The 19,635-nt window shown below is 36.0% G+C and overlaps 1 protein-coding gene across 2 annotated transcripts in view; it reads left to right on the top strand.

The window, feature by feature from the left end:
- Positions 1-19,635, top strand: part of CHSY3 (chondroitin sulfate synthase 3) — a 291,038-nt gene that overhangs the window by 146,062 nt on the left and 125,341 nt on the right. Inside the window, exon 3 of one of the 2 annotated variants that reach the window (XM_030927993.1) lies at positions 2,452-2,539. The exons of the other annotated variant lie outside the window; for it this stretch is intronic. Coding sequence (XP_030783853.1) covers positions 2,452-2,539 — 88 coding nt within the window. The remainder of the gene's footprint in view (positions 1-2,451; positions 2,540-19,635) is intronic. 2 annotated transcript variants of the gene reach the window in all.

Below are 19,635 nucleotides of genomic sequence, written 5' to 3'. Positions count from 1 at the left end.
GCTATATAAATGTCATGATAAAATGCTCTTCGATGCACTAATTAATTGGTACTTAATTGGGTAGTTTTGTTTCACAGCCAAGAATCAATTATAAAATGTTCCCTATATATCTCCCCATCTTTTTTTTTTTTTTTTTTTTTTTTTTTTTTTAATTTGAGATTGTCAATAACCATGCCTCTTCTTTAGCAATGTAGGGATGGGAAGAAATGAGGCTCTTCTGCTGCATAAAGTTAGTACAATGGGGGAATAAAGGGATCATCATTTTGCTCTTTTCATGAGACAGCAAAATTTCTCTATGGTTTGTACTTATTTGACTGCCTTGCCAAGCAGTTTTAAAGTAGAATCTTGTACCTTAAGATTGTTTTTTCAGCACTTTAAAGACACCATGGAGAAATTTGTAGGTATAACTGTAAGCTGTATCTCTTTAATATTTGAACACTAAGAAGCAAAGTATTACTACTAAGCCACCTACTGTTGTAGGGTTTTGTTTACTACTCCACATAGGTTAATATACATCAAACTACAACAACATTGTATTTAAGTACTTTTCTTTTGACTAGTGCATTCCGTTCTAGTATTATAAAAATCCTGGCAGTTGTATGTCAATTTTCTTCTATCTCATGTTAAAAGATTTTATGAGAATCATTCAAATTACCTTCCATTCATTATCTTTATCTGTTTAAAAATAACAAATTTCATTTGTGGTATCTTTAAGCAATATGTTATTGATAAAGGGGGGCATTATAAATCATCATCTGGCAACTAGAGGAAAGAGTGCTATGTCTACACAAAGAATACATGTTTATGGTTATGTCATGAAATCTGGTTTTGGCCAACTGCTCTTTTTAAACACCAAATTTTATAAAGAAATAATTTTATCTAATATAATACACCAATAGCTACTTGTATATAGAATTTACTCTCTGTGAAAGATTTAATAAGCACTCATTTAGGAAGAAAACCTCTATTTTAAAACTTGAAACGTAATATAATGAAAAGAACATGGGCACTGTAATCACATAGAGTTGGGTTCAAGTTCTAGATAAGAATCTGTCTTAGCCATCAAGGAAATGACAGTTTTCACTAGGCCTATGTAAATGTACTCATCTTCAGTATTGGCACTCATCTACATATACGTATCAGTCACCTAGACTCAGCAAGGTTTGAGGAAAACCAGCCAGCAGAATTTTCATCACACTCAGTTGACACATGAAACATCTTTATTTATCTTTTTCACTATGACATTGTTGCTATTGTCCATCAATAAGTTAATGATTGTATTAATTGGTATATACCCACCTTTGGGCTGTTAATGCAGCTATTACAAAAAATATGGTATATTTCAATGTACTATCATAAAAATATAAAATATATTCTTAAGTGGAAAATGTTGAAAGCTATTAAGTGTTATTTGATTTTTGTTAACAAAAGAAAGACATGTTTATAATTGCAAGTAAATCTTTAGTAAGACTTAGAAAAAATGTATACCAAACTCTTAACAATGGTCACCTCTGTGGAAGGGAGTGGATGGAGATGAGGATGTGGTGGAGGTGGGCGTGCATGGAGGGAAACTTCATATTATGTTCTGTGCAATTCTATATTGCTTGGATTTGTTTTTAGGGTAAAGATATATTCATTTGTTGCTTCTGTAAGTAAAATATAAAGAATATAATTGAAAATCACTATAGAACTTTTTTTTAAAGGAGCTAAATTTCTTTAAAGCCTGCCCATCTGTCTACCAGGTCCACTAAATTTTGATTCTTTCTAGGCTCTTTTACTTTCTTAACCCAAGAAAAACATGATTTTGAGACTCAGTGGGCCTGGAGTGCTCACAATGTAATCAAGTTCTTACACACTAGGGAAGAAAACTCAAACCACATGGATATATATGTGATAGAACCCCAAAGAATCACCTAGAAAATGATCATAGGATGTCATTAATACCTGGGGGATGGGACAGGGACATTTCCTGTGAGGAGGACTAGCTTCATTACTGGAGTGATAAGCCAGAATCAGACATTTGAGGAAAGGAAAAAAAACTTATGGGAAAAAGAGATAACATTTAAGGTGTATTCAGGGGACAGAGACCCGGGCAGGTGAAATGCAAAACAAGTAAAACATTCTGGGGAATATAAGGGGAGAAAAGCAAATTGTGGTAAATTGTGAATGGACTTGTAAACCAGACGTTAGCATTTGAGTTGCCAGAGAAGGTGACAGGCAGTTAAGTTAGATGCAGTACATTGATATGACAGAAAAACATTCAGAGGTAAAATTGGGAACGACAACTGTGTGCATTAAAATTCTTTAAAAAAAAAAAAAAAAAAGAAACTCACCTTGAAAACAAACGGGAGTGTACTAAAATGATTAGGGTACAGCAAACCAAAAACTATACTTTGCCCCTCTCTTGTTTCTCTGGGTGTATCTGCATCATTCTTTTCTTTCTCTCTGCAGATGAGCTTTCACGAACTCTCAGTCCACACTGCCATAGATGGTCATTCCCACAGCTCCTGCTCTGCATGGTGTAGCCCCATAGACAGAGGTACTGGACTCCCTCTCACCCAATCTCTCTCAGTGGGAGAGAGAAATCTAATTAGCCAATCTGGGCTCAAGAAACCATCCAATAATCTATAGTGAGGAGTAGTGAGCAGTTCCTGGTGCAGTCATAACTTCTGGGAGTTCCTGCCACAGTGGGGGTGTGGTTCCCAGAGCAAGTGAGGGGAAGAGTTGTGATCAGATACCTTCTCTCTCCATTATCTATGTAACTGTTAGCTACATAATTGCCATTGGGAAGATTTTACTTGTGGTATTATTATCCATAAAGATATTGATAAATATTTTGTGACAAAGCTTTGGTCCCTTGGCACTGCTCATGCCAGTTTACCATCAATAATAATTATTTTTTTATTTTGTGAACTTAAAATATTTATGAATGTCTTATTTTGTGAACTGCTGTGAGAGAAAACAAGTGGGAATTTTATTTAAAGGGGAAAAAAAAGAGACGTCTGTCTAATCAAGAAGTGCTGAAACCAAACTTGGGAAATATATATTTTTTTCTATTCTTGTAAGGGAGCCTATGTCTTTTACCCAAGGCTTTTCATATTTTAATACCATTTAAATATTATAATCAGATAATATTCACAGGCTTTAATTTATCCTTTCTGCCTTTATTTTACAAATGAAAAGCTGAAGCATTTAAATTTTCTCAATGCTGCATAAGACAGACAAATGGACTCAGTAAGTTTAAGTACTGAAAAATGCTCCAGTACTAAAACGGGAATGCCCAGAAGAGACGGGAAGCTATAAACCATGATAAACAAACAATACAAAAATTTAACGATTACGAAATACAGCAAACAAAGAGTGAATTGGTTAACAAGCCCATGATGAACAGTTGAGTCCGTTGTATAATTACAGATATTCAGAGGAATATCTGTAAGTTCAGAGGAAGGCAGTATCCTAAAGATTAGACACGCCTCAATAACTGATATATTCCCAAATAGGAACACTCCTAAATTGAATAATTAAAAAAGAGTCTGTTTTAACAGGAAAAATAGCTGGTCTGTATAGAATTAGTCTCCTGAAGGAGAAAAGAATCACATGATAGCTAAGTAAAAGGAAAACTAGGATGTAATAGATTTTAAGTAACAAACAGAGAGTACAGACAATGAGAGCAGAGTCAAAGTTAGGACCAAAATGAGTTTACTTTTAGTTAAAAGTAATAAGGGAGCAAGAACTGTAATCAAGCAACAGCTATATAGGATGAAAGGAAAGAATTAGTGAACTGGAGGTGGGAAACCCAGGTAGGCAGATCTGTAGAAGGAATCTATAGAGTAGAAATGTTGGCTGTTAATAATGATGGTCATTCCTCATGTTTCTGATTCTCAAATGCATACATACTGTCTCAGTTCCAGAACTATCCTTCAGTTCCTAATTGGGAAGCCAAGCTTATGATGTGTTTTGACTGCAAACTTTTATATGATACCCTTATCTTTATCACATGTGTCTTATGGTAGCTCCTGTGCTGGCCTTAGTGAGTCTCTATTCTTTATAACAGGGGAAGATAAAGTAGAACCATAGAATAAATATGGTCAGAAAAGGGAAGAGTTAAAGAAAGCATTGTATTAGGAGCCTGGGTAATTGCGAAAATATCAATATTAATGATAGAAATCGTGAAAATAAAAGGGTATGTTTAGATGAACTCACTTTTAGGTATATTTTTAGTTATCTTAATTTTGAGGTGCTCAAAAATGAAATATAAATGCCTCATAAATCTGGAAAATTCATCCTGAGATATCAAGATATGTTTATTTTACTTGTTTTCCCAGCATTCATTAGAATTTCTAAATCCAAGAGCTTAAAACTTTCCTCAGTTTTAAGGCATTTTGTTCCATGCTTGCTTTACATGTCCTTATGCTTTATTTTCTTATTCTTGGTTTCTGGAAAGCCTATCGTCAAATATTGGAATCAGTCCTTCATATCCTTTGGCTTTACTTTCACGCTTTGTATCTCTTGGTATTTTTAACTGCTTCTGGGAGAATTCTGGCTCATTCTAATTTGTTCTTTCGCTGTGCCCGTTCTCTTATTCAGCTCATCTATTGAGATTTAAATGTCAGTGATCATTTTTGTCATTTCTCTGAAAATTAATTGATTTTTTGTTTGGATATAGCCTCCTATTTCCCTGATGATATTAATTATACTTAATCTAAATTTTTGAGAAGTTTCTTCTAACTTTGTTTTCAAATATATTAATATTTATTACCTGCTTTTCATGGCATTGGCTTTTCTCAAGTATCTGTGTGCTCATCTTTAGAATCAGGTTTCCTTGTTAGCTCAAGAAAAAGTCTAGTGAAATAGTTAAGAAGATAAGGCCTGGAGCCACATGGCCTGTGATGAAATTCCTACTCTACCATGTGTTGGCCCTGTGATATTAATATACCCTAAGTTACCCTGTTACTAATGTGACTTCACATTTCTGTGCCTCTATCAGGAGAACCCACTCCCAGTGTTTAACATGGGTTCTTTTCTATTTTCTATGTGTCTCGGCTGGGTTGAGAAATAAAGGGAAAGAGCACAAGAGAGAGAAATTTAAAGCTGGGTGTCCGGGAGAGACGTCACATGGCGGCAGGATCCGTGATATTCCCTGAGCCATAAAACCAGCAAGTTTTTATTAGCGAATTTCAAAAGGGGAGGGAGTGCACGAATAGGGTGTGGGTCACAGAGATCACATGCTTCACAAGGTAACAAAATATCACAAAGCAAATGGAGGCAGGGCGAGATCACAGGACCACTGGATGAAGTGAAATTAAAATTGCTAATGAAGTTTCGGGCACCCATTGTCATTGACAACATCTTATCAGGAAACAGGGTTTGAGAGCAGATAACCTGTCTGACCACAATTTATTAGGTGGGAATTTTCTGCGTCCTAATAAGCCTGGGAGAACTATAGGAGACCCGGGCTTATTTCATCCCTTCGGCTTCAACCATAAAAGACGGGATGCCTTAAAAAGGGGCCGTCTATAGGCCTACCTTCAGGGTGCATTCTCTTTCTCAGGGATGTTCCTTGCTGAGAAAAAGAATTCAGCAATATTTCTCCTATTTGCTTTTGAAAGAGGAGAAATATAGCTCTGTTCCGTCTGGCTCCCTGGCGGCCAGTTCAAAGTTACCTCTCTTGTTCGCTGAACGTCACTGTTATCCTGTTCTTTTTTAAGATGCCCAGATTTCATATTGTTCAAACACACATGCTCTACATACAATTTGTGCGGTTGACACAATCACAGGGTCCTGAGGCGACATTCATCCTCCTCAGTTTACAAAGAAGATGATGGGATTAAGAGACTGAAGTAAAGACAGGCATAGGAAATCACAAGGATATTCATTGGGGAAGTGATAAGTGTCCATGAAATCCTCACAATTTATGTTCAGAGATTACAGTAAAGACAGGTGTAAGAAATTATAAAATATTAATTTGGGTAACTAATAAATGTCCATGAAATCTTCACAATTTATGTTCTTCTGCCACAGCTTCAGCTGGTCCCTCCGTTTGGGGTTCCTGACTTCATCTATTGAGATTTAAATGTCAGTGATCATTTTTGTCATTTTTCTGAAAATTAATTGATTTTTTGTTTGGATATAGCTTCCTATTTCCCTGATGATATTAATTATACTTAATCTAAATTTTTGAGAAGTTTCTTCTAACTTTGTTTTCAAATATATTAATATTTATTACCTGCTTTTCATGGCATTGGCTTTTCTCAAGTATCTGTGTGCTCATCTTTAGAATCAGGTTTCCTTGTTAGCTCAAGAAAAAGTCTAGTGAAGTAGTTAAGAAGATAAGGCCTGGAACCGCATGGCCTGTGATGAAATTCTTGCTCTACCATGTGTTGGCCCTGTGATATTAATATTCCCTAAGTTACCCTGTTACTAATGTGACTTCACATTTCTGTGCCTCAGTTTCCTCACATATAAAAACTCTTACTTCACAGGGTTTCATGGGAATTAAATCATTAACACATGCAGTGCTTTTGGAAGGAAACCTACCACTTTATGGGTATTAGTTTTTAATGTTATGAGAATAATGAAGTGTTTGGTGTTAATAAATACTAGCTTTTAATATTATATGACTACTGAAACATTTTATTGCATTAAGACTCCACTGGTTGTGTGAGTGGTTAGGCCGTGTTGCTGAGTGGAGTTGGAGTGTACTAATAGTTTGTCCTCTGGGTATGGAGGCTTTCTGATCCTACCTAATGTAGTCAGCCACCTGGGGCATTTACTGCTCCGGCAGGGCTAGATGGGGTCTGAGGATGGTAGTGGAAAATCATATCTCCTTCTCACTCCCTGGTCAGTATGTATGGAGGTGGAGGACTCCCTGGCTACTCCAATCTTGCATCACTACTCTTCACCCTATGGGGAGTGTGTCTGGCTGTGGGTCTCTGTCTTCTGATATGTATAGGAACTTGTGATAGGAAAATGAAGTGCAGCATGATCCCCATCTTGAGCCAATTCTGAGTGATTGTTTTGAATGTGAGTTGCCTGATGTGATTCAACAAACAATTGTGTGTTTTTGATATGCCCTCCTTTCTGCCATTATGTCTTAGAATTTGCCCTTTGTAAAAAAAAATAAAAAAGTCACTTTGAGCTATGGATATGGCAGTCTACAAAAGTGTTATAAAGATAGCTTTTGTTTTTATTTCATAGTTTATGATACATGGCTACAATAAGTAAATACATCTATTAATAACTAGTGTATAGATTTTTCCTGTTTTTCATTAATAAGTAGATTGTGAAACAAGAGTTGGAAACAAGTGGAAAACATTTTAAGTTCTTGGCTTTTTTTGTACTGATGAAATGTTAGAAGAGATATGGGAGTTTATTCAGCTATTAGTTGAACTATCTTAATTAGTTTCATGGAATCAAATCGTTTCATGATGGCTTTGAGGACATAAAATGAGAGGATGACACCTACACCCTAGTAATATATGTATGTCCTCTACACATCCCAAAGATTATTTTGAATAGGAGAACAGCAGCAGCTGCTGCTACTGCCGCCAGAAGCACTGTGGTGGGAAGGGACTCAATTTTCCAAGCGAAGTGCCATTGAGTCCCGGGCATTTTAACAAGACGATGTACTCAGTGTCTGAGCTCATGTAGGGCAATGGCAGTGGCACCTTCATCCCCCTTCCTGCAGAATTGTCATTGTGGCTACTGGTCACCAACACCAAGGGACAACGTATGATAAAACATGATGCTGGTAGAAAGATTTTGAGGGGGATAAGAATTGATATTGATTCTCTTTCCCTTTTGATCACGTAAGTATTAATGTTGGCTGAATTTGATGTTTATTAAGATTCTCCTTTGTGGAAGAGGTGAATGCCTATAATGCTCTATCTAAGAATTGAAGTCAGTGTGACAGGCCTTGAAAACCTCAAACTGTACTTTCTTTCCTTTGTGCATCCTAACTTCTCCAGATTGGATGCAGTTCATTGACCCAGAAAGTATCTGATGGCATGGAGTTGGCATTTAAACAAACTCTCTGACTCAGGTAATTCAATAAAGAAGTTTTGGTTCATCAGAAAGAAAAGTTGGTTAAAGAAAAAAAAAACTGAGCAGTTAATCTGACAGCTTCGTGTTCACTTTGATTTAAAATTTGCTTCTCTTTTGTTAAAATGTTAACATTCCATTTATTGTGGTTCCCATCTTTAGAATTTTTCTTTCTCTTTTGCTTAAAGAGCTTTGATAGAATTGCATTAGAATACTGTGGGCTGTTAAATATAGTCGTGATTTGTAAGAAAAGGAATTTCAAAATGAACCAAAGATGAATCTTCACTGATCTTAGAAAAGCAAAGGATACATGGAAGCTTGACTTTTCAGAATTGATCTTTTGGTTTTACAGCTTGTTTTCATTTCAATAAAAAAGACACTAGGTCTGCAAATACCTATCACAAAATCTTAAAGTAAATGTCATTTTTATTTATAGCATGCAGTGCATACGGTAGTGTAGCTTAGTGATTTAGATCATGGGTAAAATCCTGACTCAGCCCTTACTGGCTATGTGGTCTTGGGTATGATTCTTAACTATATTGTGACTCAATGTCCTCATATATAAAGTAGGAATAATAAGAGTATCTGTTTAATGGGATTGTTAAGAGGACTATGTGAGTCAATACTCGGAAAGCACGAAGACTATATATACTACCTGTAAACACTATATATATATATGTTTATTTTTAGCATTTCTTTTTTTTTTTTTTTTTTTTTTTGAGACGGAGTCTGGCTCTGTCACCCAAGCTGGAGTGCAGTGGCGTGATCTCTGCTCACTGCAAGCTCCGCCTCCCGGGTTCACGCCATTCTCCTGCCTAGGCCTCCCAAGTAGCTGGTACTACAGGTGCCTGTCACCACACCCGGCTAATTTTTTTGTATTTTTTAGTAGAGATGGGTTTCGTCGTGCTATCCAGGATGGTCTCTATCTCGTGATCCACCCGCCTCGGCCTCCCAAAGTGTCGGGATTACAGGCGTGAGCCACCACGCCCGGCCATATATTTAGCATTTCTTTTTTAAAAAAACCACTTGAAATTATGGTGAAGCTTAAGTTATTGGACTATATAAAGTGAAATTGTTTCTGAAGCTGTTTGTAAACATATTTTATGATTCTGACATCATGTGTAGTAAATTACTACTAAATAACTTCCCTAGTTATAATTAAGAACAATAATTATTCCCACCCTTATCACTGTTTTCTGAAACTAAAATATTTTTCTTTCCTTTGCATATCTCAGTATAAAAACTACAGAAAATTTAATGTATCCTTTTAGAAGGAAACTCTTATCAATGATCCCATAATACTAATATTTGTCATTAATAACCTAGCTCAGTATATCTTACTGTTTGTAGCATTTTTATTCATTTTCAGAGCTGGTAGCAAAAATCACATTAAATTATGTTGTCAGATGCAGTGCCTATTAATGTAAGTATAAAAGGACTAATGATGGACTCATCTATAATTTTTGGCTTGCTTTCTGCATACCTTCTTCAGTAGTAACTCTGTTGATGAAAACATTCATACCAAGATGTTTACCCAATTTGTGAAATTCAACATATGCCAAACTTAATTTTTCATATTCTTCCTCAGTTCTCAGACCTTTATCTGTTTCTCCCGCCTCCTTTCAACCTTTCCCTTATACTGCCTGTGTCAACACATATATGCACACAAACAAAGAGACAGAGAGAGAGAGAGACGGAGAGACAGAGAGACACAGAGCACCTCTGTTCAACTTTCTTCTCAGCTGTATCTTTGTTTCCTATTTCCCCAATCTCAAATATTTAGCTATATTTGAGTCATCAGTTCTCTTTTTTTAAAAAATTCAGAACACGATAAAATTGTAATGAACCTTCCTTTAAAATAGCTCTTCTTTCTTACCACTGCTATCATGACTCTCAAGATCATCTTCAATGTCTGATTTTCTTCTTTCCGTATTGTCACTATACTTAACAATCTGTATTTGTTGGTCATATTGATTTTTATTATCAAATCTAGGTGCAAGGTACTCGTTGCTTTTGAAATGCTTCATTGACAAATTATCCTTAAGTGTGGGTGAATGAAAAATGGACAAGGAAAGATGAAATCATGTAATATCATAAAATAATATAATAGAGAAGAAATGGCTAGGCGTGGTGGCTCACGCCTGTAATCCCAGCATTTTGAGAGGTCGAGGCAGGTGGATCACTCAAGGTCAAGGGTTCCAGACCAACCTGGCTAACATGGTAAAATGCCATCTCAACTAAAAATACAAAATTAACTGCGTGTGGTGGCACATACCTGTACTCCCAGCTACTTGGGGGGCTGAAGCAGGAGAACCACTTGAGCCCTGAGGTGGAAATTGCAGTGAGCCAAGATCGCACCATTGCACTCCAGCCTGGAGAAAAAGAGTGAAACTTCATCTCAAAAAGAAAATAGAGGAAATATTTAGATTGATTGGTTAAAAGTGTGAGGAACATATTAATTTTCTATTTTCAACTATTAGTTTTTTGTGGTTGTCATATTACCACAAACTGGGTACCTTAAAACAGCAGAAATATGTTCTTTTATACTTCTGGAGGCCAAACATCTGAAATCAAGGTGTCAGCAGGCTGCACTACCTCTGTGGCTCCAGGGAAGAATTCATTCTTTGCCTTTTTGTCATTCTGGCTTTTACCAGCATCCTTGACTTGTGTCCACCTCCCTTTGCTTTATCTTCAAATGGCCTTCTTTGTGTGTTTTTTATGAGACACTTGTCTTTGAATTTAGGTACTATGAAGGTTGATTTTGTGTGTGTGTCAACTTGGCTATGGTGCTCAGTTGTTAGGTCAGACACTTGTCTAGATGTGTTTTGTGAAGGTACTTTAAAGATGTGATTAATATTTATGAGAAAGCAGATTACCTTCCATAAAACGTGAATGGGCCTCATGCAATCAGCTGAGGCCTAAAGAGCAACAGCTGAGATTTCTTAGAGAAGAAAGAATTTTGTCTCAAGACTGTAACATAAAAATCCTGTCTGAGTTTTCAGTCTGCTATCCTGACCTTTAAATATCAGACTTAGGACTGCAATATCAACTTTTACCTGAATTTCAAGCCTGCCAGCCTGCCATGTGGATTTTGGACTTGCCATCACTTACAGTTGTGGAAACCAATTCCTTAAAACCAGTCTTTCTCTGCTCTCTCTTTCTCTCTCTCTTTTTCTCTCTTTCTCTCTCTCTTCCCCCACTTCTTCCCCCTTCCCCTCTCCCAATCTACCTCCTTGTTTCCATCTTTTCCATTGATTCTATTTCACTAGAGAACCCTGACTGAAACAGGATCCAACTTGCATACTCTGGGATGAAATCAACTCTAAATTCTTAACTTAGTTACATCTGCAAAATCCCTTTATCTATCTGAAAAACTCTTTATCCATAAAATAAGATTCCCAAGTTCCAGGGATTTGATATGAATAAATATCTTTGGGGTGGGTGGACATGTTTTAACCAACTACAACTACCCTATAATTAGGAATTCCTTATTCTGTCTCACTTGTACCACAGTACAGTACCGAGTTTCAAAAGGTATCATATACTTTTCAAAAGAGTTATCAACATAAAATTAATTTTATTCACATCAGAAAATGAACATATATGTCAGATGAACTTTATGAGAGAAGATTATCTTAAGGTATAATAAAAATAGTATAGTTAATTATAACTTTAAATCACATGCATAAAGCTGTATTTATTAATAAAATCTAGAATCTGAGCCACACTTAAAAACTGAAATGAATGTGTACAAACTAAAACTGGAACCAGTCTAACTGAAACTATTCCAAAAAGTCAAGGAGGAGGAATTCCTCCCTAACTCCTTCTGCAAAACCTGTATCACTCTGCTACCAAAATTGGGCAGGAACACAACAAAAAGAGAAAACTACAAAGGAACATCCCTGATGACATAGATGCAAAGTCCTTAAGAAAATACTACCAAACTGAATCCAAAAGCACATCAAAAAGATACTTTACCACAGGCAAGTAGGTTTTATTCCAGGATGCAAGGATGGTTCAACATCCACAAATCAATAAATGTGATTCATTGCATAAACAGCAGTACAAACAAAAACCATAGGATCATTCCAATAGATACAGAAAAGGCATTAGATAAAGTCCAACATTTCTTCATGATAAAACCCTCAACAAACTATGCATAGGCAGAACATACCTCTAGATAACAAAGGCCATATACAACAAACCCACAGTTATCATACTGCATGGGGAAAAGTTGAAAGCCGTTTTTTTCCAAGAACTGGAACAAGACAAGGATATCTACTCTTACTTCTTTCATTCAACATAGGACTGGAAGTCCTAGCCAGAGCAATCAGGCAAGAGAAAGAAATAAAAGGCCTCCAAATTGAAAGAGAAGAAGTGAAATTACCTCTGTTTCTTATGACATCATCATACACCTAGAGAAGCTAAAGACTCCTAGACTTGATAAACACATTCAGTAAAGTTTCGGGATACAAAAATCAATGTACAAAAATCAGTGTGCAAAAATCAGTAGCATTTCCATACACCAATAACATTCAAGTTGAGAACCAAATGAAGAACTCAATCCCACTTACAATAGACACACACACACACACACACAATAAATAAATGCTTAGGAATACATTTAACCAAGGAGTTGAGAGATCTCTAAAAGGAGAACGATAAACACTGATGAAAGAAACCATAGATAACACAAACAAAAGGAAAAACATCCCATGCTCATGGGTTAGATGAGTCAATATCGTCAAAATGACCGTACTGCCTAAACCAATCTATAGATTCAGTGAAATCCCTCTAAAGTTATCAATGGCATTTTTCACAGAAGTGTAAAAAAACTCCTGAAGCTCATATGGAACCAGAAAAGACCCTGAATAGCCAAAGCAATCCTAAGCAAAAAGAGCAAATCTGGAGACATCACACTGCCTGACTTCAAATTATACTACAAGGCCATAGTAACTAAAATAGCATGGTACTGGTACAAAAATAGATGCTTTGATCAATGGAACAGAATGGAGAACCCAGATATAAAGCCACATACTTACAACCAATTGACCTTTGACGAAGTTGACAAAAATAGTGGGGAAAAGACACCCTATTCAATAAATGGTGCTAGAAAAACAGGCCAGCAATATGTAGAGGAATCTATCTTATCTCTTTGCATATACAAAAATTAACTCAATATGAATTGGAGACTTAAACGTAAGACCTGAAACTATAAAAGTCACAGAAGAAAATCTGGGAAAAATTCTTTTCGACATTGGCCTAGGCAAAGAATTTATGATGAAGACCCCAAAAGCAAATACAACAAAAACGAAAGTAGACAAATGAGACTTTATTAAATTAAAAGTTTCTGCACAGCAGAAGAAATAATCAACAGAGTAAACAGAAAACCTGCAGAATAGGAGAAAATATTTGCAAATTATGCCTGTGACAAAAGACAAATGTCCAGAATCTATAAGGAACTCAGACAATGCAACAAGAAAAAGACAACTCCATTGAAACCTGGGCAAAGGACATGAAAAGTCATTCCTCCAAAGAAGAAATACAAGTAGACAAAAAAACACACGAGACAATGTTCAACATTATGATCATCAGAGAAATGCAAACTAAAACCACAATGAAATAGCATCTTACATGAGTCAGAATGGCTATTATTAAAAAGTAAAAAAAAAAAAAAAAAAAAAAAAAATAAGATGTTGGCATGGATACAGAGAAAAGAGAACACTTAGACATTGTTTGTAAGAATGTAAATTAGTTCAGCCTCTATGGAATACAATATGAAGATTTATCAAAGAACTAAAAATAGCACACCATTCAACCCAGCAATCCCCACCACTGGATATCTAGCCTAAGGAAAAGAAATCATTCTATCCAAAAGGCAACTGTACTCGTGTTCATTGTTGTCCTATTCACAATAACAAAGTGATGGAACCAACTTAAGTGTCCATCAACAGTTGACTGGATAAAGAAAATGTGGTGTATATACACCATGGAATATTACACGGCCATTTTAATGAAGAGTGAAATAATTCCCTTTGCAGCAACATGTATGGAGTTGGAGGCCATTATCCTAAGGGAACCAACCCGGAAACAGAAAACCAAATACTAAATATGTTCACTTATACATGGGAGCTAAACAATGGGCACACATGGACATAAAGATGGAAATAATGGACACTGGGGACTCCAAAAGTGGAGAGGGTGAAAGGGCGGTGAGGGCCGAAAAATTACCTGTCAGATAAAATGTTCACTATTTGGGTAATGGGTACTCTAGAAGCCTAATCTCTATCAGTATGCAGTATACCCATGTAACAAGCAAGCACATGTACCTCCTGAATATAAAATAAAATAATTTTTTGACTGAACTTTTTTTATACTTTAAGTTCTAGGGTACATATGCATATCTGTGTAATAATTTTTTAAAATGCAGTGAAATTAAAGTAATTTCTGAGGAAATTCATGTTACTATAAACCAGAGACTTAATTTTTCAACATTAGTCCAGAGGCTAGTACAAACTATATTTGTTCTATTAATTTGCATATTTGCCAGTTTATGAAGTTTTTTTTTTAGTAAATAACTTATTCAAGCTCTCTATATATCAGACTGAAATAAATATCAAGCATATTTTAAGATATATATTAACCCACAATTTTTAAAACATGTTAAAAAAAATACAGATTTTTTTTTACACATGGGATTCAGTGCCCAAATGAAAAACAGACTTCCATTTAAAAGGAAATTTGCATTTGTGGATAATAAATAGCTCCTGGGTTTTGTTGAGTGTGGCTTCTTTTAGCATTCTTTTCTTTCTTGTGTTTTAACATCTGTTACGATTCAGCAGCAGAATTTGGTCTTCTATATTAAATGACTACATCTGTTTTTGATTTTTAAATTTATTTTCTTACCATTTTAAAACTGAAGATAAACTTTACAGTTTTTTATTGTATGCGTGTAATCTGAGCAATAATTTTGTGAATTTATGTCTACTGGCCTGAATCTCATCACGTATTTGATTTGGGGGGTGGGGAGAGTAGCTGAAAATGAAGAAAAAAATAAAGGACTCTCAGCATAAACAGCTAAGCCTTTTGTCTTTAACTTTCAGAGCCCAACTTTCATTTATACTTCTACACTGATTGTCATAAAGGTTCACAAAATTGGATGCATTTCAGTAGTGAAACTGTCACTGTACTAGAATGTTCTTCATCTAATTTTTCATCGTTGTGACATCTGAGATACATATTTGCCTCATAGTTTTATATCTGTCTTCTTGCTTTATCCCTAAAGTTCCATCTTCATTCCTCTTGAGAACCTTTCATTGTTACTGTTGTCATTAAATAATTGAAGAGGGGATACTCTCTTTTTATAAATTTAGTATTTTCATTTCCCAGGGGTTCTGTTATGTCTTAGTGCATTTGTGCTACTACAACAAAATACCACAGACTGGATAAATTTTAAACAATATAAATTTATTTCTCACAGTTCTGGAGGTTGTTAAGTCCAAGATCCAGGTGCCAGTATTTGGTGTCTGGTGAGGGCCTTCTTGCAGCATCCTCACCTGGCAGAAGATGGAAGGGCAAGAAAGCAAGGTAGCCCAATGCTGTGTGAAGCCTCTTTTATCTGGGTCTTAATCCCATTCACATGGAGAGGAGCCCTCATTGCCTAATCACCCCTAGAAGACCCCATTGCTTAATACTATCACATTGGCAACACCTGGATTTTGGAAGTAACACATTCAAACCATTCCATGATAATTAGGGAAGATAATACTGATGAGGGTGATTTTTAACAGTAATTTTTTAAAAAGATGATTTAGGAGACATTACTCATATTGACTAAGTTTTCCTTCCTATTCAGACTCTAATAAAAAAGTAGTCACAGGAGGCTTTGCAGATATACTAAGGAAGACTCAGGGACAACTGACTTGCTGTTTGGGCTGGAGACAATCTTATATTTTAAAATGTTTTCATCAGTAGCCCATAAGATGATAGACATTCCCACCTAATATATTATTAGTGATTATTTTGGGTACATACTCTATTTCCAAAATGCCCCAGATGTTTTGCACATATTCTCTCCTGTCCCCACAGGAGTCCTGTCATGTAGATACAAGGTCCATTTTACATAGAAAAATTGAAGCTGACAGAAGTTAAGGAGTTTTTACACAATTATACAGTGGAAGGAAGGACTAGAGATAGTTCTATTTATTGCTTTCATTCTTCACTGCCCATCCTTTTTGTGTTTGGATAAGGAAGGTGGTTTTGAAATAACTTTTACTTGCTCTAGGCAAGTTTCAGAAACAAACCTACTTCTAGGGCACATGTTAAGAATTTTAAAAACAGTTCAAATAATTTTGCTCAATTTGGGAAACAGTTGAAAGTCTTGTCTGCTGTTCATTGACTTCACATTTTACATAATGAGTATACATGTTTAAATCTGCATATGCCTGACTCATCTAGAGCCTAATCTCAGAGAATTCTCAAGAGCAAGGGCTGCTCCCAGAATTCTTTCAAGTGATTTGTAGGATCTAGAAAGTTAAGTCCAAATGAAGTCATTCACCATGAGAAAAGAGAAAGTCTAGATAGATTACCAAATAATCATGCTGCACATGAAATGCTATTTGCTTTTGCTTTTTCTAGAGCTGCCTTTGTATTAGATTTAAGGATATGCCTCTCTAAGGAGCTGCCTAGGGGGAATATTTTTATTGTGAACAGTCAGGAACCCAAGTATAGTTTCTACTTTGCACACATCAGTTTGCAAAAGTAGTTTCTTTCTCTTCTTTTTCATTACCCTGTGTGCATTGATTTCCTGCAGATGCTGTGAATAGAACTTGGTTTCTGTAACTCATTCATTGGGAAGAAGTCCTTTATTTTGCTACTACAGAGCCGACAGATGCCAAAGCCTCAGAACTGTTAAATTTATTTTAAAATGTTGTGTGTCTTTTTTTATGATGGTTGTTTCAATTTTGCCTGTAAAATATGAACTTAGTGTTCATTATTTTGAAAGAATAAATCCACTTTAAAATAAGAAGAATACCTTTGCTAGATATTAGCAACTTTGACATTTAGAACCAGCTTGTAAAATTCTCTCTTAACAATGTCTGAAGATTTATTGAAGATTTAGTGGTAGCCCTTGGCCTCTGTTTAGTAGAAATTAAAAACAAAACAAAACAAAAAACACCTCGTGTAGGCCATTGGCCCTTCATCTGCTCCTTTCCTTAGAATTTCTGATTATGGGGATTTTCGGGTACTTCATAGAAATTGACGTTGCTTCTCAGAATTGTATGGAGTACCCTCGGGTCCATCCTCTCTGTGACCCTTTCTATTCTCTGGGGTAGCTTCTTGTTCTTGGGTGAATCTGAGAAACTGGTGAAGATCACAGACTACCAAAGACTGTCCCTGAGAATCTTACTGATCAACTTCACAACTCAAGAAAAGCTGGTTAAGTGTAAAATATCTAAGATAGCACTACTGTGTCACCAGTTTAAAAGGTTCAGACGAAGTTGTATTTCTAGTCTGACATTGATCCAGTTTGTGAATATGCTCCTAAATTTATTGTCTGACATCATTGTTTAATCACAGCCATTCATCGACTTTTCCAGTTTGGTGAGACTCCAGTTTACTAAACTGAAATGTCTGGTTCACACAGTCTCCTCCCCTGTCACATTGGTTCAGGGCCCACAATTTTTTTAAATTCTGAACAATGTCCTTGTTCATACTGCTTTATATTACATTAAGATCTCCCCAGCCTATTTTCAGGTCATTAACTCTTTATTCCCAAACACATTTTGGCTTCTACCATGGAAAATAATCCAAAACTTGGAACACACCGTGTTCTGAGACTACATCGACACAAAAAGCCATGAATCTTTCCCCTCATTTCTCCATGCTTCTTCAAACCAGCATTTTCTACTGTTTGTGTCAGAGGTTTCTGCTACTCATTACTTCCTTTTCAATACCCCGTTCCTGTATCTCTTTCATTTGTCATATTCTAGAGGATTATTGAATTCCTGTTAGTATTGATTTTGTACACAACTATGCTGGGTATTATTTCAGAACACTCTAGGGATAATATTTTGCTGCCCCCAAAATAATAGAGCATGCTGAAGCCAGAGAGGCCACCGAGAAAACCTCCCTCCTTTTGAATACTATGAGAACTAAGGAGCATAAAAGTTAAGTGACTTTTCCAGAGGTTCATAATTAATTAGTAGCAGGATGGAATTTGAACTTAGGGCCTCTAGCTGTAAGTCTGATTATTTTTATATTGTTCCATTCTCCAAACAAAGTGAAACTGAGGTGTATAGTATAGTAGGACTTGACTACCCCAAGGGGATTTGAGAAAAAATTAAGCATAGCATCCTTAACCAATCTAAAGAATTCCATCCAATCCTCAGGTTAGTAAAGCTTTTCTTGGTCCTATCTCTATTGTTATTACTTGTTCATAACTTGCATAGCAGTTTGACATTAGTTGACTTCGTTATATAATGTAACTTTTCCATGGAGAAAATAAGGAGTCATCTACTCTGAGTATTTAGGCCAGGAAAAGGCGTAAGCTGCAGGACCAGCCAGGGAGCACAAAAGCAAGCCTCACTGTCGGATGCTTCTCAGCACCCTTCAGGATCTGGGGTCTGTGATAGGCTTATCATGGCTATTTCACCAGGAGTGCTGTTTTATCTCATGCTTAAGCTACTGCCAGCAAGGCCAGGGTGCTAGATTCCTTTCTAGTGATCTGCTAATGTAAGAAATGTGTTTCATAATAGTGCTTTAGAATTTTGTGAACTAGCACCTCAGTTTCTTCTCCTGTCTGCATTTCATTTTTATTTTCTTTAAGTGTGTTTTATACAACACAGTTGTACAGAAAAGGCTGTGATGACTTTGGGTGGGAAATAATCCTTTACTAAAGTTTTCACATCTTAGTTTGCTGAAACTCACAATTAGGACTTTCCAATAACAGTGAAATAGCTCTCTCCCTGAAGCCTTCTCTAATTCCACTGACCAAATAGTTCTCTTCCTCATATGTACTACAATCGTTTTATATCCTGCATATTTCTCTGTGAATTTGTCAGCATTTTATATTTTCATTCGATGTGTCACCATAGTTCTGTTTTGTAACATGGTTTGAAATACTTGAAAAATTGTCATATCCTTTTCAAACTTAGTTGAAGAGTTTGTACACAATGTGTGCACTCAAATTTTATTTTCTAATTGAATGCCTCTTTGAAGTAATAAAATTTTGTTCACTCTCCCAACTTCTCAAACAGCTGTGTAATGAAAGCATGATTCTAGAATATTTATATAAAACAGACTTTTTTAGTGGTAGAAATGTTTGTTTAGCAGAGTTAAAGCAGTGAAGATAACCTGTGCCACCTCTGTACTCTATGGTGTTGGGCTTTTAAAAGAGAAAACAGCCACTCCTAGAGAAGATCCAGGGAAGGCAGTATGCTCAGAAGAAAGAGGTTAGAGCAATAAGATGAGAATAGGTTAGAACAAGAAGGTGAAAGGAATGTTTAGGGTAGAGTTTGAGAATATGAGTGATTATGTATGTTTGTATATCTGCTTTTTTGTTTACATGATTGTGATATCAAAGACATCGATTAT

Source organism: Rhinopithecus roxellana, chromosome 3, assembly GCF_007565055.1.
Source record: "Rhinopithecus roxellana isolate Shanxi Qingling chromosome 3, ASM756505v1, whole genome shotgun sequence".
NCBI lineage: Eukaryota > Metazoa > Chordata > Mammalia > Primates > Cercopithecidae > Rhinopithecus > Rhinopithecus roxellana.
Note: the sequence above shows the minus strand (reverse complement) of the source record. Positions and strands in the feature narration are given on the sequence as shown.